The sequence below is a fragment of the Athene noctua genome, chromosome 25 (genome assembly GCF_965140245.1).
Source record: "Athene noctua chromosome 25, bAthNoc1.hap1.1, whole genome shotgun sequence".
Lineage (NCBI taxonomy): Eukaryota > Metazoa > Chordata > Aves > Strigiformes > Strigidae > Athene > Athene noctua.
In genome coordinates, this window is record NC_134061.1 from 348049 (window position 1) to 364323 (window position 16275).

The window sequence follows — 16275 nt, forward strand, 5'->3', positions numbered from 1 at the left end:
GGCCAACTGTTAACTGTTGCCTCGAGTGCACTTGAACTTCCACTGCCCTGTTCTGGAGGGCAGGGATGGTGAATTTTGTTTGTAAACCCCTTAGCTGGCCTCTGCACTTACTCTCTGTCTGGGGTGTCTCTGTAGGCAGTTGAGACTGAAATGGGGGCCTGGGGTAATGGAAGGACAAGGTGTGAACAACCACGACTAGAAATGCAGGAACAAATCTTGTTTATTTGTGTTTCTCCCCTTTGAGACTGTCCCTGCCTGTACCTTCTCGGAGAGGCAGCTGTCTTGGGCCACTAATGCTCTCCCCAGAGAGCAGCGGTTGCCTGCTGGCCCCGAGCAGGTGCTGGGGAGGGGCTGCAGCCGGGGTCCGTCTGTCTGAGTGAGGAGCTGAGTTCAGGCACAGCTCGGCTCCGGCCCAGGCTCTGGCTGAGCTGGAACCTGCCTGCAGTGGCTGGTGGGGGATGAGCTGGGCTACAGGCGGGCTCCTGCCTGGGTGTGGGTTGTGCCGCAGACAGCTAGGCTGGGCTCAGCCTGGAGCTGGTGCTGGCACAAGCTGGCGAGGCCCCGCGGCCAGAGGAGCTGGAGGGTCAGGGAAGCTCTGATCTATGCTGAGGCTGGCAGGGGGTGGGGACGGAGGTTGCTGCTGTCACTAGCGCGCAGATTTCTGGCTGCCTATGGGGACATGGGAGCTCCTCGGACAAACACCTGCTTTTTCCCGAGCCGTCTGCGCTAAGCTGCCGTTTTGCCAGCTGGAAAGGAAGGCGAAGCGAAGGCGGGGCCGTGGCGGGAGGCTCAGGCGATGCCCAGGCTCTTCAGCACCGTGCAAACCTCGCGCAGGTACTGGGCGTCCGGATAGCCGCTCCTGGGGGCAGAGGGGAGCGGTGTAAACCCTGCCGGGGGGCTGGAACCGCTGAGGGGAGCAGCCGTTTATTTTCACCCCATCCCTTCACCGGGGGCTGAGGGTGGAAGTGCCGCTCCCGGGGACCTGCTGCTGCTCGCAGGCACAGCCGGTGCCCGGGGCTGGCGGCAGAGCCTGTCAGGGGCAGTGCCAGGACAGCTGGAGGTGACAGGGCCCGGAATTCCTGTCCCTGGTGTGGGACGGGCTGGAGGGTGCCAGCGCTGGGCTGCCACGCCACAGCTGCCCCGAGCCGAGCAAAGGGAGGCACCAGCTCTGCCGTTGTGGGAGCCTGGCAGAGCCCGTGCAGGATTTGTTGAGCCCACGGTTCTCCTCCTCCCATTGCTAAAAACCCCCCCCATGCCTAGAAGCTTGGGACAAGCTGGGCCATACCTGGCTTTGCCTCCATCCCAGGAGGTTTTGTGGGGGATAAGGCCCCATGTCACTCTTTCCTCTCCATTGCAGGACTTTATCTGGAATGTCAGCCCGTGCTCAAATGCTTTCTTCAGCAGCAATGCCGTCTTCCGCCCTTCCCTGTTGTCAGGCAGGAAGGCATAAAAATTTCCCCCTTTGTAAGGCTGTCCTGGGTGGGGATCACCAACCTTAGAACAGGAAAAAAGCATTTTAAACAACCACCTGAGAGCTGGCTTCTGAGGTTCTGTCCAGCCCATGACTGCGGCCCCCATGGGCTCTGCCAGTCACTTGGAGCTGAAGACAGAGGTCACACTGCAAAAGCAGCAAGCTGCTCCCAAGCCTGGCGTGGAGATTTTTGCCTTCCGCATGGGCCAACACCTCCACTGCTTTGCACGTGGGCCACGGGGCTGTAGCTGCCCTCCCCGCCCCATCCACGCTGACAGGACCCGGCGCAGGTCCTGAGCGGGACAGGGAAGCCCCCAGTGTGGGTACCTACCCCTTGCACCCCATCAGGGATGACGTAGGAAACCTGGAGCGTTGGGTCTCGATAGTAGCCAGGCAGACTCTGGGACCAGGAGGAGACCCTGAAAGTCCCCGCGATCCCGCAGCTCGGGGCCGCCCTGCAGCAGGCTGGCTGCGGGCTGTCGGCGGCAAAACATGTCCTGCACAAGGCGTGGCCGCAGGGGGCCTGGCAGGTCACCCCTGAGCCCCGGCAGGCGTCACAGCGGCCCGGGGGGCTCCTGCTGCTCTTCTGCCCGGGGCTGGGGCCTCTCGCCTGCTGGGGCGGGGGGCCGGGCTCCTCCTGCCCGCTGCTCCTGCCCGCTGGCAGCGGGGCTGCTCCCGGGCCGCGGGGCTCCACTGCAGGTGCCCGGGGGGCCGCGGGCCGGTACAGCCAGGCGGGCAGGGAGAGAGGGGCAGTGTCCATGGCAGGCGCCGGCGAGCGCGGCCGTCCCATCGCTTCGTTGTGCCCTCCTCTGCTCCTGTCTCTCGCAAACTGGAATCTGTCTGGCAAAACCTGCTTTAGCCGTGCGATGTCAAGCTCCCCTGCAGACAGTTTTGTCTTCGGCTGTTCTGGGGCCTCCCTCAGACCAGCAGGACTTGGCTTGTCCACTACACCTGGGCTCAGAAGGCTGCTTCCTCCTTGCACAGCCCCAAAATCAACACGGCCATTGCCCTCCTGCTGCCCCAGTGCCTGCTGGAACCCCCAAGGACTGGGGGGCCTCTCTTCCTCAGCCGCTGGCAGCTGGAAGGCCCTGAGCACATCTGCGTGCTCTGCTTCATTGGAAACGCTGAGGTGCTGCAGGCCCATCTGCAGGGACTCCAGGCTGTCGGGAAGGGCTGCACCCAGAACCGTGTCCTGGCTCCTGCTTGGCTGGATGACACTCGAGTGCCCCATGCTCTCCTGCCCTGGAGACAAGGATGAAGACTTCAGGGCACGGAGCCTCCTGGAAGAAAAGATGCGGAAGGCCTCAGTCACTCCTGGCAGCATCTCCTTGGGGCAGGCAAGATACAGGTTGTACTTGTCTTTGCTGAGTCCGACCTGGAGGGAGTTTCCTCGCAAAAGGCCACACAGTTCGCTCAGGGCACTGTCATCGGGACCATCGACAGCGAGCTCCGAGTAGCTCATACTCTGACACACGAGGTCAGGACACTTCTGCACAAGAGCTTCCACCTTCCACTTAGCCTGGAGAAGCTCGCTCCTGTCCGCAGCCCATAGTGTCAGCACCGTGCAGTCCCTGCTACGATGCTCCGAGATCTGCACAGCTCCGTCCCTGCACAGTTCATCGATGGCAGCGCGGCAAACATCCTTCAGGTAAGACCACTGCAGGGAGTCCAGGCTCATCTCTTCGCTCGCCCGGCCGCCGGCCCAGCCAGGCTCCTGGGGCTGGGCCCTTCCCGTCGGCCTCGGCAGCGAGAAGCTGTTGGAGCGTCGCAGCAGGGGCCTGGGCCCAGAGGGTTTAGAGTCCAAAGCAGAGGAGGTCCCTGTCACATCAAAGGCACTAGATGTGCTGGCGAGGGGATGGTGCTTGATGGCACCCGAGCCTTGAGAGTCCCCAGGATGCTGCAAGGTGCCGCTCCCTTTGCCCGCAGGAGGAGACGGAGCCCTGTGTCGTGTCAGCCTGGCACCTCCTTTCACGTGGTCCCATTCTTTGGAGTCCTTCTGCTGAGACTCCACTGCTGGCCCCAAAACCACCTCTCCTGTAGAGACACGAGGCTGGAACTGCTGCGTCTGCACTGCTGGGTCACTTGGACCCAGAGCATCTCTCTTCAGTTCGAGTTCTGCAGAGAGCTGCGCCGGTCCCGCCGGTGGGGAATCCTGATTCTGCAAGAGGCCCTGGCTGGCCTGAGACTTGTCAGCCCTCAGAGCGCTGAAGCTGGCAGCCAGCTTGAGCTCACCTTTCAGCTCCCGCTTGCCTGGGCTGAGCTTTGAGGTTGAAGCGTTCAGGAGCGCTCTGGGCTCGTGCAGCGCAGCCTCTGCGGCGCGGGAGGTCGCTGGGAGCGAGGGCAGGTCGCTGCTGAGCGTGGCACTGCTTCTGGTGCCGAAATCCTGAAGGTACTGCTTGGCCTGGGACACGTCAACGAGGTTTCCAATGAGATAAAGCTGCTTCTCATCCTCATGGCAGAGCAACTGGGGATACAGTTTCTGCAGCTCACATGTCAGAGCCCTGAGTGCCTGACTGTCCACATGCAGTCCTTCCTTGGTGATGTTTTCCTTGCGCAAGCTCACCTCCAGCTGCTGGTAGAGCTGCTGCAGGGCCAGACGGGCCTGTGGCAGGGCATCCATGGCCCCAGACACACCTGCAGGTGGCTGCAGGTACAGTATGGCGATGCCATCGCTGCTAACATCCACCACGTCCACATGATGCTGGCGTAGAACACCTTGGTACTCGGCGGCACAGAACCTCTGCATGTACAAGTAAATATCCGAGTCCACCACTAGGGAAAAGTCCTCCAGGACTTCCAGAGCTTCCCCATCCACCGGGCCCCGAGGTGAAGGGGCTTTAGGTGCCGTTTCACACACCTGGTTGCAGTCTGGCAGCTTTGATGCCTCTTGCGCTGACGCAGCGGGGTCAGGCGCTCGCAGGTGACTCTGTGTTCTGGTCTCTTTGGCCACGTGGCTGGATCCTGGCAGCAGGATCTCACCAGCACCTTGGCTCTTGAGGTTCAGGCTGCCCAGCAGGTCTCTGCTGAAGGCCTGCAGCTCAGTGAACGGCCCCTTGACTATGCAGTGTGTGCTCTTGGAGTCGAAGTTGAACTGCACGTTGCTGTAGCCTTTATGCAAGTTCCTCAGGAGGGTTTTGCCAGCAGGAAGTTTGCTATAGTCAACTACCATGCAAGTGCGTATGAAGATCTGCAAGTAGACAGCAAGGGAGTGAGGGAACAAGGACCAAAAATAACACCCCTCCAAGCACAGGGGGGAGGCAAATGCACCTGACATTGGCCACAGCCCCTGCGTCATTACGACAGAAGAGACCACCGGACCCACCGCCTCCCTCTCAGCATCCCGCTGTCAAACGAGATGGCAGCGTAGCACGGGCAGGGCTGAAAGACCCAGCCAGCCCAAGCAACTCTTAGACCTGGTACACATACCTAAAAGCTTTCTGCAAACAAGGAATGCAAAGGGAAAATCACACAGAGATGCAGCCCCACTTCTACACGCTGGGGGCTCTGCAAACAGCCCAAGAAATCCACTCCCAGTTGCCCTCTTGCTCTCCCAGAACTTTGGCCGCAGCCCTTCCAGCGGCAGCACCGGGGCCTTGCAGAAAGGTCTGCAATGCCAGGCTGGCTCCCGTGCCCTTGTTTTCAGTGCTCGGACCTGAAAACATGAGATGTGTCTGCTGCAATACTCTCCTGAAACTGCAAGAAGAGGCAGGAACCCTCCAGTGTCTCCTAAGCTCTGCTGAGAAGGAGCGTGTCCAGCTGATGACACGGTGTCCCGCTGATGACAGGGCAGAGGCAATAGCAGGATCCCCCGTGTCACCAGCTGGGCTGGGGAAAAGCGCCCCTTCCCTCCAGTCTGACTATTTCTCCTTGCTTTGACCAGCACAAATACCAGAGAGCTGAGCGCACGGCTGGCCTGGCTGTCCCTGTGTTATCAGCACAGGAAAAAAAAAATCCTGATTTGAATCAACCCGGATTTGCTCGAAGTGTAACGAAGATTAACAGAGAGAGCGAGGTCTCCCTTCCCCAGCGCGTTTGCCGGGCCCGGGCCGGGGCTCCCGCTCCTCGCTACCTCATCGGGGCTGAGCTCCGCGGCGAGCGCCGTCACCTCCAGCGGGTATTCCTTCCCCCCGACGGACAACACGTGGCTCCCGGCCCTCAGGACCCGCTGGGCCACTGCGGGGAACAGCCACCGGGCACCCGTCAGCCCGGCCGGAGGCGCGGCGGGGCCGGGGCCGCCGGGCGGGGACCGGGGCCGTTACCTTCCAGCGCCTCGAAGGTGATGAGGGCGCAGGGCCCGGAGCCGGCCGGCAGCACCCGCACCTCGGCGATCTCGCCGCCGCCGTTGCGGGAGCGCAGGAAGTGGATGGTCAGCTTGTCGGCCACCCTGTCGGGGGGCAGGTCTGCGGGGAGGCCGCGCACCCGCACCGTGCGGCCCGCCATGCCCGCGCGGGGCCCCGCCGCACAGGCCCCGCCGCGCCCCGGCCCCGCCGCCGGGAAACGAAAGCGAAACCGGGCCCGCCCCGCCCCCGGCGCCGCGGGGGGGCGCAGGCGGCCGCGGAGCGCAGAGCCCGGCCCGGCCCGGCCGCGGAGCCCAGGGCCCGCCCCGCCGCCCCGGAGGGCCCGGCCCGGCCCGGCCGCCCCATCACGACAGACACGCCGCTGCCCGCAGATGCTTTAATCCGCGCCGCGCCCGGTGGGGTGGCCGGCACTAGCCCTCGTCCTCCATGAAAACGGCCACCCCTTGCCGCCCCGCCGGCACGTAGGCGATCGCGTCCACCTCCCCCCCGCCGCGGCTGCTCTTCTGGAAGTGGATCTCCAGGGCGTCGCGCATGGGCTCCTCGGCCAGCACGTCCGGGATCCCCGAGAGCAGGACGGTGCTGGGGCAGCGGGAGGGCTGGAGCTGGGCAGAGGCGGGAGGGCGCGGTGGGCCCGGTGCCGCGGGGAAGGCCCCCCCCGGGGCTCTCGCCGGGCAGGGGGCTGCTGGGCTCGGGGACCCGCCTCGGGGAGCCCCGGCCCGGCTGCCTCGCCCCGGGGGGGCGGGTGCTGCGTGGCACCGGGGCCGCGCCCTCACCTGCAGGCTCGTGATGTCCCCGGTCACACACGGCGATATTTTGAGGTCGTATTTTCCTTTCCCAATGAGCACCTGCATGTGTCCTCTCTCGATGAGCGGCTCGGCCACTGCAGCGGGAGAGGGAAGCCCTGAGCAGCCCCGTTGCGCCCCAGGGGCCGCGATGTCCCGCAGACCCCGCACAGCTCACCTGCACCGCAGGGTCCGGGGGGGACAGGACAGCCCGGGCTCACGCTGCTCTCCCCGCTCCCACAGCCACCACTCCGCCAGCTCTTGGGGGTGGCTTGTGCCCCCCCTTTCTGGCGGCCCAAGCCCAGCACACCCCCCACGCACCTCCGTCCTGCGCGAAGGTCAGCACCACCTGGCCCGTGTTGTCCAGGAAGTCCCTGCTCTCCACCTCGCCGCCCCCGTTCTTCGTCTTGCTGAAGAAGAGCTCCAGCTTGTCCAGCAGTGCCTCCTGGGGCACGTCCAGGCCTGGCAGGTCAGACACCAGGATGCTCCTGGTGCTGCGAGTCAGCCTGATCTGTGGGCACAGGCCAGTCAGAGCTCAGGGAGCAGCGTGGGGCTGCAGCACCAACGCGCTGAGCCAGGCAGGGACCAGCCTGGGCAGGGGCACGGCGCAGCCGGTGCGTCCCGGGGGCAGCTCTGCGGTGCGGGGTGGGGGCCGTGGGCCTCAGGACCCACCTCCAGGGCAGACGGCAGCAGCACATCCACCGGCGCTGCCCGGACGCGCACCCTGCACCGGTCCAGCTCCTCCAGCTCCTCCCCGTAGCTCAGCTCCACCACGTGCTCCTTGGCCGCTATGATCCTCTGGGCCACTGCAAGCAGGGAGAGCCCCCAGCACGGGGACGGGCAGCTGGCCCCGAGCCCCACGCGGGACAGGGTGCGGGGCAGCCGATGCGCTGGGGAGGGGGCATAACCCTGCAGGATGCTGCAGAGGGGCAGAGCGAGCCCCGCGGGGAGGGGAGGCAGGGCAGGCCCCAGAGCTGCCCAACCATGACAGCAGCTGTGGCAGTGCTTTCTCGCCCTTACCCTCTGCCTTCTCAAAGGTGATGAGAGCTGAGCCCCCCGGCAGAGGGTAGCGGATCAGCGGGGTGAGCATCAGCTTGTTTATGTCCTCCCTGTTTGTCACAACTCCCTTAAACACCATTTTCTTCTCTGGCAAGGTGGGCAGCATCTAGGTTTGAGTACACAGACAGCACCTGGAGGAGACTGGACCCTGCACATGGCCTGTCCCTGACAATTCACAGAAACGAGCTCATGGCTCAAAATGAACAGCTGGAGAGCCTCAGCAGAGTCTCTCCTAGGGTCTGGCTGTGCCTGGAGTCCCAAAGCCATGACTGGAGCTTCTGGCCCTGGCAGAGGAGCCACCCGCTAGCAGGAGCTCTGCTGGTCGTCACCCAGCACCCAGCTGCGTTCGCCCGCAGCCTCTCCAGCAGCAGCAGCACCCACACACACTGTTACCGTCACTGGATCCTCACAGAGGATCCTCTTCTTCACTTCTTCCAGCTTCTCTTTCAGCACCTGCTTCTCCTGCTCCAGTCTGTTCTTCTCCGCCTTTGCTGCAAAAATGTCCAACTGGAAGGAAAGGCCGAAGGGGCAGTGAGGGAAGTGCCAGGATGTGAGGGGCTGCGGCCCGCTCTCCGGTTTAAGCACAGCACTGATGTGGACACGGCTCCACCCGCGCCGGTTTGCTCTTGGCCGCCCACAGCCTGCCCTGGCCCTGGCCCCACCGCCCAGCACTATCTCACTTCTCGGCACAGGCCCAACGTGAAACCCGTGCTGGCTCCAGCGCGAAGCCCCCCGGCGCACGGAGCCGAGGGTGCAGCCCCCACCTGCTGCCACTTTCCGAGCCAGGACGAGCCCTCCGGCCACCAACCTGGCAGGACGTCTCTTCATCTCTGCTTGAAGACATCTGTTGTTCAACGTTTTCATAAAGCAGGTCTCCCTCTTTCCTCAGCTCTTGTGTCCTCTGCTCTACGGCTTCCTGGGCCGCCAGGAGCTGCACGTTCTCCTGCTCCAGAGCACTACAAAGCTCCTGGGAGAGGCACCGTCAGACAGCGGGACCCCGCCGGCCCGGGCCGCTCCCCCGGGCTGCTCCCAGGCCCCGGGCCGGGCTCTCAACCGCGGGACACCCCCCTCCGCCGCTCCCGTCCCCCGAGCCGCCGGCTCACAGCGCGCCCGGCCGGGGGGCCCCGGGGCGTGCGGATCGGCCCCGACCCCCGTCCAGGGACTCACCTTGCAACGCTCGATCTCCCACCGGACTCGCTCGGGGGTCCCCTCCGGGGGGGTCCCCTCCGGGCCGCCCCTCTGCGGGCCGCAGTCGCGGAGCAGCTGGATGAAGGGGTCCTGAAGGCAGGAGCGGTGCTGAGCCCCGCTGCGCCGAGCCCCCGCTGCCCCCCGCCGCCCCCCGGCCCCTCACCTCCGCCGAATCCATCGCCGAGGCGCCGGCGGCAGCGAGGGAGCCGGGCCGGGAGCCGTGAACGCCGGGAGAACCGGGCTGAGAGCCGGGCCGGGGGCCGGGGGGCCGGGAGAACCGGGCTGAGCGCCGGGAGAGCCGGGCCGGGGGCCGGGAGAACCGGGCCGAGCGCCGCTGCCGCCTCCCCGCTGCCCGCGCGGCCCCGCTGCTCCTCCCGTTCCTCGCTTTCGCTTTCCCCTTCCGCAGCCCGGCCCCGCCCAGCCCGCGGACGGTGCTGACCGAAAATCCGCTCTTTCGGCTCATGCCCCGCAGGGACGCCACCGCCCGCCACAGAACCCCCTTCTCCCCGCTTGGGGTGGCCAAAACCTCGAGACCCGCAGTGAACCCTCAGGCCGCCCCCTCCCACTCCCTGCTCTCCCGGGTGCCCCCGCTGGGATTTGGGGCAGGAGCAGGAACGACCCGGGGCAGGCGGGAAGGGACAGGGCGGCCCTGGTCCCGCGGCAGAGCACGAGCAGCTGGGGACAAGCCCCGGCGAGGCCCCTTCAACCCACCCGCCCCCCACTCGCCCAGAGCAAGAGCGGCCAAGAGCCCAGGGCAGGGGCCCAGCGCTGCTCCTCTCTGAATCCAACTAAACAAAATGGTTTTTAATAAACTTTTATTGATGCAACCTCGTTACACCTTTAGAATCGCAGCTTCTGGAAGAACCACTTATTCTTGCCCGTCTTGTACCTGGAAGAACAGCACAAAGGTGAGAAGCTCCATACCCGCCTGCCGGCCAGCGGCCTTCCCCCACGGACAGGATGGGGCACCCCGCTCATCCCGGGAAACCCAGCTCGGGCTGCACCGAGAGCCGGGAAACACACGAGCAAAGGGCGCGTCGGCTCCTGGATGTTCTCACGCAGCCGCCCCACGAAGGGCACCTGCAGCGCCGCCGCTTCCACCCCGAGAGGTGAGAGCAGCTCCGGGCAGCCCCACTGTGAGGGGTGAGAACAGCCCAGCCCGGAGGGACCCGACCGCAGGCAGAGAGCTGCGGAACAGCCCTGGGCTGCCCGCGAGGCCCCGGGCCTGCGTGGCTCCTTCCCATGGCTCCTTCGCGGAGGGAGTTCCTCAACACCCACCAGTAGGGCAGGACCGTTCACCCCAACGCTCCCGGGCAAAGTGCCGGCGCGGCCCTGTCCCACCAGGCCCTGTGACAGAGCGGATGAACCAGCGGCGAGGCACCAAGAGATCGTCACCGGGCAGGGAACGGCCCCGCCGTGCTGGCACGGGGCTGCAGCATCACCACAAGCGCCAGCCCAAGCCCACAGCTGCAGTGAACTGTTCCCCCGTCAAAGCCCCAGCTCCCTGAACGGAGCTCACAAACACACAGGAGGCGAGAGGGAACATACTCAACCAAAAACGTGTTGTCAACCGAGGGAGCTGGGGCAGACGTGTCCAGCCTGAGAATCACCGCTGGAGACGAGCTTCCAACTCACCTTTCCTCAAACTTCACCTTGGCTTCCCGCCTCGCTTTGCGTTTCAGAGCAGGGTCCCTGAACACGTCCTTATTGACCACTGTTTTGTCCAGCGGAATATCGACAGAATACCTGGGTGAGAGAGCAGGAAGGTTCGAGGGAGGCTCCGCGCCTGGCACAGGGGTGAAAGCGCCACAGGCAGCAGGAGCTGCTCAAATGCACCAAGCGAGGGACTTCAGCTCTTAAAGGCTTTCAGTCTGGGAAACCCCCGCACTGCTAAAGCGACCAGAGACATTTAACTTCTCCTGTGCAGCAAACGGGTACAGCCTTGACAAGGGACAAGTGTCTGGAGCTGGCAGGAGCTCTGAGGGGACAGGAAGGAACGTCACTGGGCCGCCACAGCTCCGCCAGCACCCCACACCCTCAGGGTTGTCGCAGAGCCTCATCCCCTGACATCCTGCCGTCAGGGGGAAAGCGAGTGTGGCTCAAACAGGAGCCACGTTCCTTATTTCAGAAGCGCATCACTGCCCCCCCAGCCTCACCCCGCCAGGGTGTGTGCTCCGCTCCAAACCGAGAACCCAGCGACCCCCCGCGCTCAGCAGCGGGAACACGCGGAACTGCCGAGCGCAGACGAGGCTTCTCTGGCGCCGCCAGCAGCGGCCACGCTCACCGGGTGGGCATCAGGTGATTGTAGTTGTAAACCTTCACGAAAGACTTGATCTTGGACCTCTTCGCGATTTTCTTCTTGCCCATGGCGGCGGTCACCTTCCGCGGGTACCGGTCGATGCCGGCCACCAAGGCGTGGCTGTACGGCCGGTCCGAGGTGCCATCGTCGATGTTCTGAAACACACCGACGGCGGCCGGCGATAGCACCGCGGAGCGCCAGCCCGGCCGCGCCCCGCAGACCCACCGGCGCCCCGTTTACGCGGAGGCCTCCGGAGCCGCCCGCGGGGCAGCCCCGCGCTCACCTTCACGATGACGGCCTTGCGCCCCGAGTAGCGCCCGGCCAGCACCAGCACCACCTTCCCCGGCTTCATGAACTTCCCCATCCCTGCGGAGACAGCGCCGCGGTCACGGCCCGGCCCGGCCCCCCCGACCCCGCGGATGGCGGCCGATCCCGCGGATGGCGGCCGATCCCGCGGATGGCGGCCGATCCCGCGGCCGCCGCCCCACTCACCGATGCTCCGCGGCGATGGCGGCCGGACCGGAAAAGGAAGCGGCACCGGCGCCCCCGACCTTCCACCCCGCGCCGCCGCGTCACTTCCGCCCCGTCTTCCGGGAGCCGCTCTTCCGCGTTGCCGGGCAACAGGCGGCCGTGGCGGGTGCCCGCCCGCCCGCCCCGCCCCGCCCCCCTCCCCCCCCCCGCACACACCGGCACGGCCGGTCCCGCCGCTCCTGCGGGGCCGGGCCCGGGGCCGGGCCCGGGGCCCCAGTGACCGAGGCTCCGGTTACAAACCCCGCTCCCCGCGGGAGCCGGCGCGGCTGCAGCCCGAAGGCCGGTAACGGGCACGAATCAAAAGACGGTCACAGGAGAGGTTCCCCCCCGCCGACACTTGCCAAAGCCATTTAATGCCCCGGTACGGCGCCGGGCCGCCGGCCGCGGCACAAAGCTTCGAACAGGGACCTCGGGGGGTGCTGGCCGAGGGGGTGCCGCCGCCCCCACCGGCAGCCTGAGGGTGGCCACCGCCGGGGTTTGCCGGGCCACACGCAGCAGCTGCCCCTGGTCTCATTCGTTCAGGCTGGGGAGGGCAAGGCACTCGCCCCGGGGCGACCCCCGGGGCCACGCAACACCAGGCGGCCGGCCTCGGTCCTCTGCAGGCGGCGGCTCACGGGGGCAGCGTTTATAGCACAAACTCTGAGCAATAAGCCCCGGCCGCAGCACAGGGGCCAAGCTGCACGTCCCAAGGGGCGTCCCCCACCCGCAGGGCCCATGGCCAGGCTGCTAGCGCAGCCGGGGCAGCCCCCGCGGCCAACGCTCGCCAGCACGGGCTCGCCAGCACGGTTCTGCTCCTCAGAGCTGCGCCAGGGGCAGGTGAGGGCTGTCAGTGCGCAGCCCCCGGCAGCTTCGCGGTGGCAGCCGTGGAAAACACAGACTTCCAGCATTAAGACACCATAAGATTGCCCTAAAAAGTATCAATTTCAAAGAGACAAACTTGGTCTTAAAAAAGCCAGGCTTCTCGAGCCCAACAGCTGCCTGCTTGTGGAAAATGGATGATCTACAACAAGAGTACATCAAAATGCATCTTTGATGTTTTTCAGCTGCCGGACAGCCAGGTCAACCGGGAGGTTGAATTTCAAGTTGCTCAGGCGGCTGAGCAGGTTGAGCGCGCTCTCGAAGCCCGTGTTGGCCATGTAGCTCCACGGCTGGTAGTGGGACTGCACCAGGGCGCCAGACTTGCAGATCAGGTTGAGCCAGGAGACCAGGCGCTGCTCGTTCAGAGCCAGACACACCAGGGCCTTCAGCTCGGAGTCCGCGCTGCGCTTGAAGGGGTCGTGCTCCGTCAGGACCGTGTGGATGGCGCTCAGCAGGCTCTGCTTGGGGGTCACGGCCCCTCCTCCCGTCACAGGCAAGGCGAAGGACTGCGAGAGCTTGCGGGCCGGGGATTCCACGAAGGCTTGTCCGTTCTTAGCGTTGTAATACTTGACAAAGAGCTCCCAGGGGTGCATGGTCTGCGGCGAGGAGGTGAAGGCAGGAATCAAGCACGCGATGGGGGCCAGCACCAGGCTCATGCCTTGAGAGGAGGCAAAGAGCCCGTGAGCCATCAGGTCTCGCAAAGCAACGGTCAGCTCCTTCCGCACAGCCAGCGTCAGCTCGTCCCTGCCCCCTAAGGGGATGTCCTGCAGATCGGAGGAACTGATAACGTGGTCTTCCTGCTGGTGCTTCACAGCCAACTGCCTCACCCGCTCCACCGACAGCTCCAGCTTCTTAATTAAGGGGGAATAGTCCTGGTTGGCCTGGTCCTTCTGCCAGAGGGTGCGAGGAATCTGGCCAGTAGCACAACCAAACTGACTGACAGCAAATATCTGCAGCACGGCAAGCATGCGACGCATGAGCTGCAGGCCTGTTTCTCGCATCTTTCTGGCATCTTCTGGGTTCACTGATCAGGTTAGGAAAGAGAAAAAAAAACCACTCTCATTAAGGAATCAACAGCTCTGCACTTTCACAGACACAAAGGGAGTGCAAATGTCTGCTCCTCCTCCGCCATGGATTCTCCTCCTCTCCAGGAGCTTTTGTTGCTAAGACTGATGATATTTTTTCCAGTTTCAAAGCATTGAAGCCAACCAGAAAAACAAACGTTTGGATGGCATTTTGCCAACAACCAGGTCATCTTACAGAGAAGAAACCCTACCACAGCTTTCCTAGTGGGCAAATGCTCAGGGAGGAAAGATCATTCTTTAGACAGGACACTATCGCACAGATAATGAGAAGAACCAAAACCTTTCCTGAAGGAGATCTCTGCCTGCCTTCAAGAAGCGTCTTGTCTCAGCAGGCTAACATCCACCACTTAATCCTGATGCTGTTATTAAACTCAGTTTGCAAGAGCAGCCACACTGGGCGAGACCCGAATTCCACCTGGGCCAGTATTCTTATCTCTGACTGGTGGCAGATGCCTCAGGTTACAAGGGTAAAGGTATTGTAGCATTTCCTCTAGTATCCTACTCTAGCTCCAATAAATTCATGTGGTGAGTAGACGAGTCTCAAATTACCAGGAACGCTGGATCGTTGCTCGCTGTACCTGCTCACAGCGCTGAGAACTCAGAGAGCATTAATTACAGCGCAGCCCAGCGTACAAGACAAGTCTGTCCAGGCTGTCTGCCTTTTGCATGAAGCAGCAGAGTCCCTTCTATTCCCGACCTCCACTGAGGACCAACCCCACCCTCTGTGCCACACGCTCAGGTGCTGTGACCGCGCCAACGATCCCTTGGAGGAAGGGAAGAGGGACTGGACTCCGGCTCGCTGTCAGTGGGAGCAGCACAGCACAGAAACCAACTGCCAGGAAGGAAGCAAAGAGCAGCTGGCATGCCTGGATGCTGGTTCATGCTCACTGAGCCTCGAGGGAGCGACAGCAGGAGCATGGCTGGGAGCTCCGAGCCAAGCAGTGCCCACCTCTGTTTCCTGAGGGCCGTGTACTGGGTTTGTAGCAGCCGCTGCCATCTTTCCTGCCCGTGCATTCACAGTGCCCGTCTTCTGCCTTACCGGAGCTTCCGACTTCATCTAGGACAAGAATTTCACACTGTCGTTTCACACTTGTGAACTTCAGCTGTGTATCCCAGGTATGAAAGTCAATATTCCCTAGACCTCTCTGCCTTTTCTGTCAGTCTCTCATTCTCCCCACCATCAGTTTAGAGCCCTGCCCTTCCCTGTGACCCAGAAACCCTCCCTGCACCCTCTGACCCCTTCGACCTCCCTCCTCACGACTCTGTCAGGGTTTGCAAAGCAATTCAACCTGCTCATCTGAAAACCCAGCACTGACCCTGAATGAAGTTGATGAACATTTCGAGGTCCCTTATCTGGGTCTTCAGTTGTTCCACCAGCTGCTCCTTCACCCTGGCTGGGTTAACAATCTGTGCTATGGCAGCATCCACACGCTGCCGCAATTCCTCTGGAGAGAGCGTCGCAATATCTTCGCTCAAGTCCATATCCAGCTTCTTTATCAGCTCATTTATAATCATCTGCAAAATACAAGCTAGTAGTGTGATCTCACTGCGTGGTGCTGCTGCCCACGAGCTTCAAAATCTTCCTTTACCCACCCATCACCTTGGAAACAGGCACCTTTGCTGCAGAAAAAATTACAAGAGAAGACACAGGAAGGTTGACACGTGCAGACAAACTACTGACACCCTACCGCAGCTGCTGGTGAGAAATCAGGACTGGCCAACGCCTGCAGCCTGCGAGAGGCTGACAGCTGCTGCGAGAGGCAGAAGGGCTTCGTGGGCCTTACCCGTTGTCTTTCCATAACCACCGACTGCGGCAGAGAATCATAGCTGCCCTCCTGGTAAGCAAAAGTCTCCAGGTCATCCAGCTGCGTCTTGAGCTGCAGGATCAGCTCCCTCTGCTTCTCCTTCTGGGCCTCAATCTGCTCCTGCTTCTCTCGTTCACTCTGAGGAAAAGTTACGAGTAAAGAGCGCTGAAGATGTGCAGACGTGGCCGGCCCCAGAGAACTGGGCCACGGTACGTGGTTTCCTCCAACCCACGGCGAACCCCGCGTCAGCCCGCGCAAGAGACGCGCCCGCGCATCACGGTGCCGGCCCCGTCTCCTCCTCCGGCGCAGGAAGAGCCTCTCCAGAGCCCCGCGCCGAGCCCCCGCCGCGCTGCCGCCGCTCGCCAGCCGCACGGCTCGGACTCCCGGGCGGCGGCCGTCCCGGCGCGGCCCGCACCGCGCCGCGGGACTCCCGCACTCACCGGGGCGGCGCCGGGGCCGCGGGGCGGCGGCGCGGGGCACCCGCGGAAGGCGAAATCCTCGAGGTCGCGGAGGAGGCGCCGCTGCTCGGCCGGGCCCGCGCGCGCCACCTGCCGCAGCCGGAACTGCACCTGCGCGAAGTGCGAGGCCAGCGCCAGCAGCGCCCCCTGCAGGCGGCGCCGCTCGGCCCGCAGCCGCGGCACCGACTGCGGCGACCCCCCCGCCGCCGCCGCCGCCTCCTCCTCCTCGTCCTCCTCCGCCGCCGCCGCCGCCGACACGGCGCCCACCGGCGCCCAGCGCTCCCCCGGGCCCAGCGGGCCGCCCTCCGCCTCCATCGCAGCCGCTACCGGCGCCGCCGCGCCGCCGCCATCTTGCCGCCGCGCCGCGGGGCGGGGCCTGGCGGGGACGGGGCCTGCGCGGCGCTAGCGCGCCCCCCCGCGGCCCGGCGGAACGTCTGCGGG

General features: G+C 64.2%; 4 protein-coding genes across 5 annotated transcripts; all 4 read right to left on the reverse strand.

Moving 5' to 3' along the window:
• Positions 1-209: 209 nt before the first annotated feature.
• LOC141970404 (uncharacterized) lies at positions 210-5975 on the reverse strand. 2 transcript variants are annotated; one of them, XM_074926979.1, is made up of 5 exons: positions 5731-5975; positions 5541-5644; positions 1803-4658; positions 1286-1494; positions 210-859 (listed from the first exon to the last, which is right to left on the reverse strand). In XM_074926979.1, the coding sequence occupies exons 1-5, from the start codon at positions 5909-5911 to the stop codon at positions 790-792; spliced, it is 3420 nt and encodes a 1139-aa protein (XP_074783080.1). In that variant the 5' UTR covers positions 5912-5975; the 3' UTR covers positions 210-789. The 2 variants fall into 2 exon arrangements, with proteins under 2 accessions (XP_074783080.1, XP_074783082.1); XM_074926981.1 differs by lacking the exon at positions 5731-5975 and adding an exon at positions 4898-5394 and having other exon boundaries at positions 5541-5705.
• Positions 5976-6098: 123 nt separating this feature from the next.
• IFI35 (interferon induced protein 35) lies at positions 6099-9298 on the reverse strand. The gene is made up of 9 exons (XM_074926764.1): positions 8962-9298; positions 8778-8888; positions 8419-8577; positions 8004-8117; positions 7572-7716; positions 7224-7357; positions 6873-7062; positions 6543-6649; positions 6099-6371 (listed from the first exon to the last, which is right to left on the reverse strand). Exons 1-9 carry the CDS (start codon positions 9259-9261, stop codon positions 6180-6182), a joined length of 1452 nt encoding a protein of 483 aa, XP_074782865.1. The 5' UTR covers positions 9262-9298; the 3' UTR covers positions 6099-6179.
• Positions 9299-9596: 298 nt separating this feature from the next.
• Positions 9597-11666, reverse strand: RPL27 (ribosomal protein L27). The gene is made up of 5 exons (XM_074926641.1): positions 11590-11666; positions 11381-11463; positions 11083-11252; positions 10434-10544; positions 9597-9687 (listed from the first exon to the last, which is right to left on the reverse strand). Exons 2-5 carry the CDS (start codon positions 11459-11461, stop codon positions 9639-9641), a joined length of 411 nt encoding a protein of 136 aa, XP_074782742.1. The 5' UTR covers positions 11462-11463; positions 11590-11666; the 3' UTR covers positions 9597-9638.
• Positions 11667-11930: 264 nt separating this feature from the next.
• Positions 11931-16192, reverse strand: RUNDC1 (RUN domain containing 1). Its single transcript, XM_074927025.1, has 5 exons — positions 15817-16192; positions 15356-15514; positions 14888-15086; positions 14521-14628; positions 11931-13510 (listed from the first exon to the last, which is right to left on the reverse strand). Exons 1-5 carry the CDS (start codon positions 16147-16149, stop codon positions 12645-12647), a joined length of 1665 nt encoding a protein of 554 aa, XP_074783126.1. The 5' UTR covers positions 16150-16192; the 3' UTR covers positions 11931-12644.
• Positions 16193-16275: the final 83 nt, after the last annotated feature.

Excerpts from the sequence above, each read along its gene's own strand:
- LOC141970404 (XM_074926979.1), bottom strand. The coding sequence starts at position 5,911 with ATGGCGGGCCGCACGGTGCGGGTGCGCGGCCTCCCCGCAGACCTGCCC. Across the intron at positions 5,645-5,730 it reads CACCTTCGAGGCGCTGGAAG|TGGCCCAGCGGGTCCTGAGG; the intron begins GTAACGGCCCCG and ends TGTTCCCCGCAG. Across the intron at positions 4,659-5,540 it reads CGGAGCTCAGCCCCGATGAG|ATCTTCATACGCACTTGCAT; the intron begins GTAGCGAGGAGC and ends GTCTACTTGCAG.
- IFI35 (XM_074926764.1), bottom strand. The coding sequence starts at position 9,261 with ATGAGCCGAAAGAGCGGATTTTCGGTCAGCACCGTCCGCGGGCTGGGC. Across the intron at positions 7,063-7,223 it reads TGCTGCCGTCTGCCCTGGAG|ATCAGGCTGACTCGCAGCAC; the intron begins GTGGGTCCTGAG and ends CTGTGCCCACAG. Across the intron at positions 6,650-6,872 it reads GACCTTCGCGCAGGACGGAG|TGGCCGAGCCGCTCATCGAG; the intron begins GTGCGTGGGGGG and ends CTCCCGCTGCAG.
- RPL27 (XM_074926641.1), bottom strand. The coding sequence starts at position 11,461 with ATGGGGAAGTTCATGAAGCCGGGGAAGGTGGTGCTGGTGCTGGCCGGG. Across the intron at positions 11,253-11,380 it reads GCAAGGCCGTCATCGTGAAG|AACATCGACGATGGCACCTC; the intron begins GTGAGCGCGGGG and ends GGTGTGTTTCAG. Across the intron at positions 9,688-10,433 it reads AAGGTGAAGTTTGAGGAAAG|GTACAAGACGGGCAAGAATA; the intron begins GTGAGTTGGAAG and ends CTGTTCTTCCAG.
- RUNDC1 (XM_074927025.1), bottom strand. The coding sequence starts at position 16,149 with ATGGAGGCGGAGGGCGGCCCGCTGGGCCCGGGGGAGCGCTGGGCGCCG. Across the intron at positions 15,515-15,816 it reads GCGGCCCCGGCGCCGCCCCG|AGTGAACGAGAGAAGCAGGA; the intron begins GTGAGTGCGGGA and ends ACTTTTCCTCAG. Across the intron at positions 15,087-15,355 it reads TGGTTATGGAAAGACAACGG|ATGATTATAAATGAGCTGAT; the intron begins GTAAGGCCCACG and ends TGTATTTTGCAG.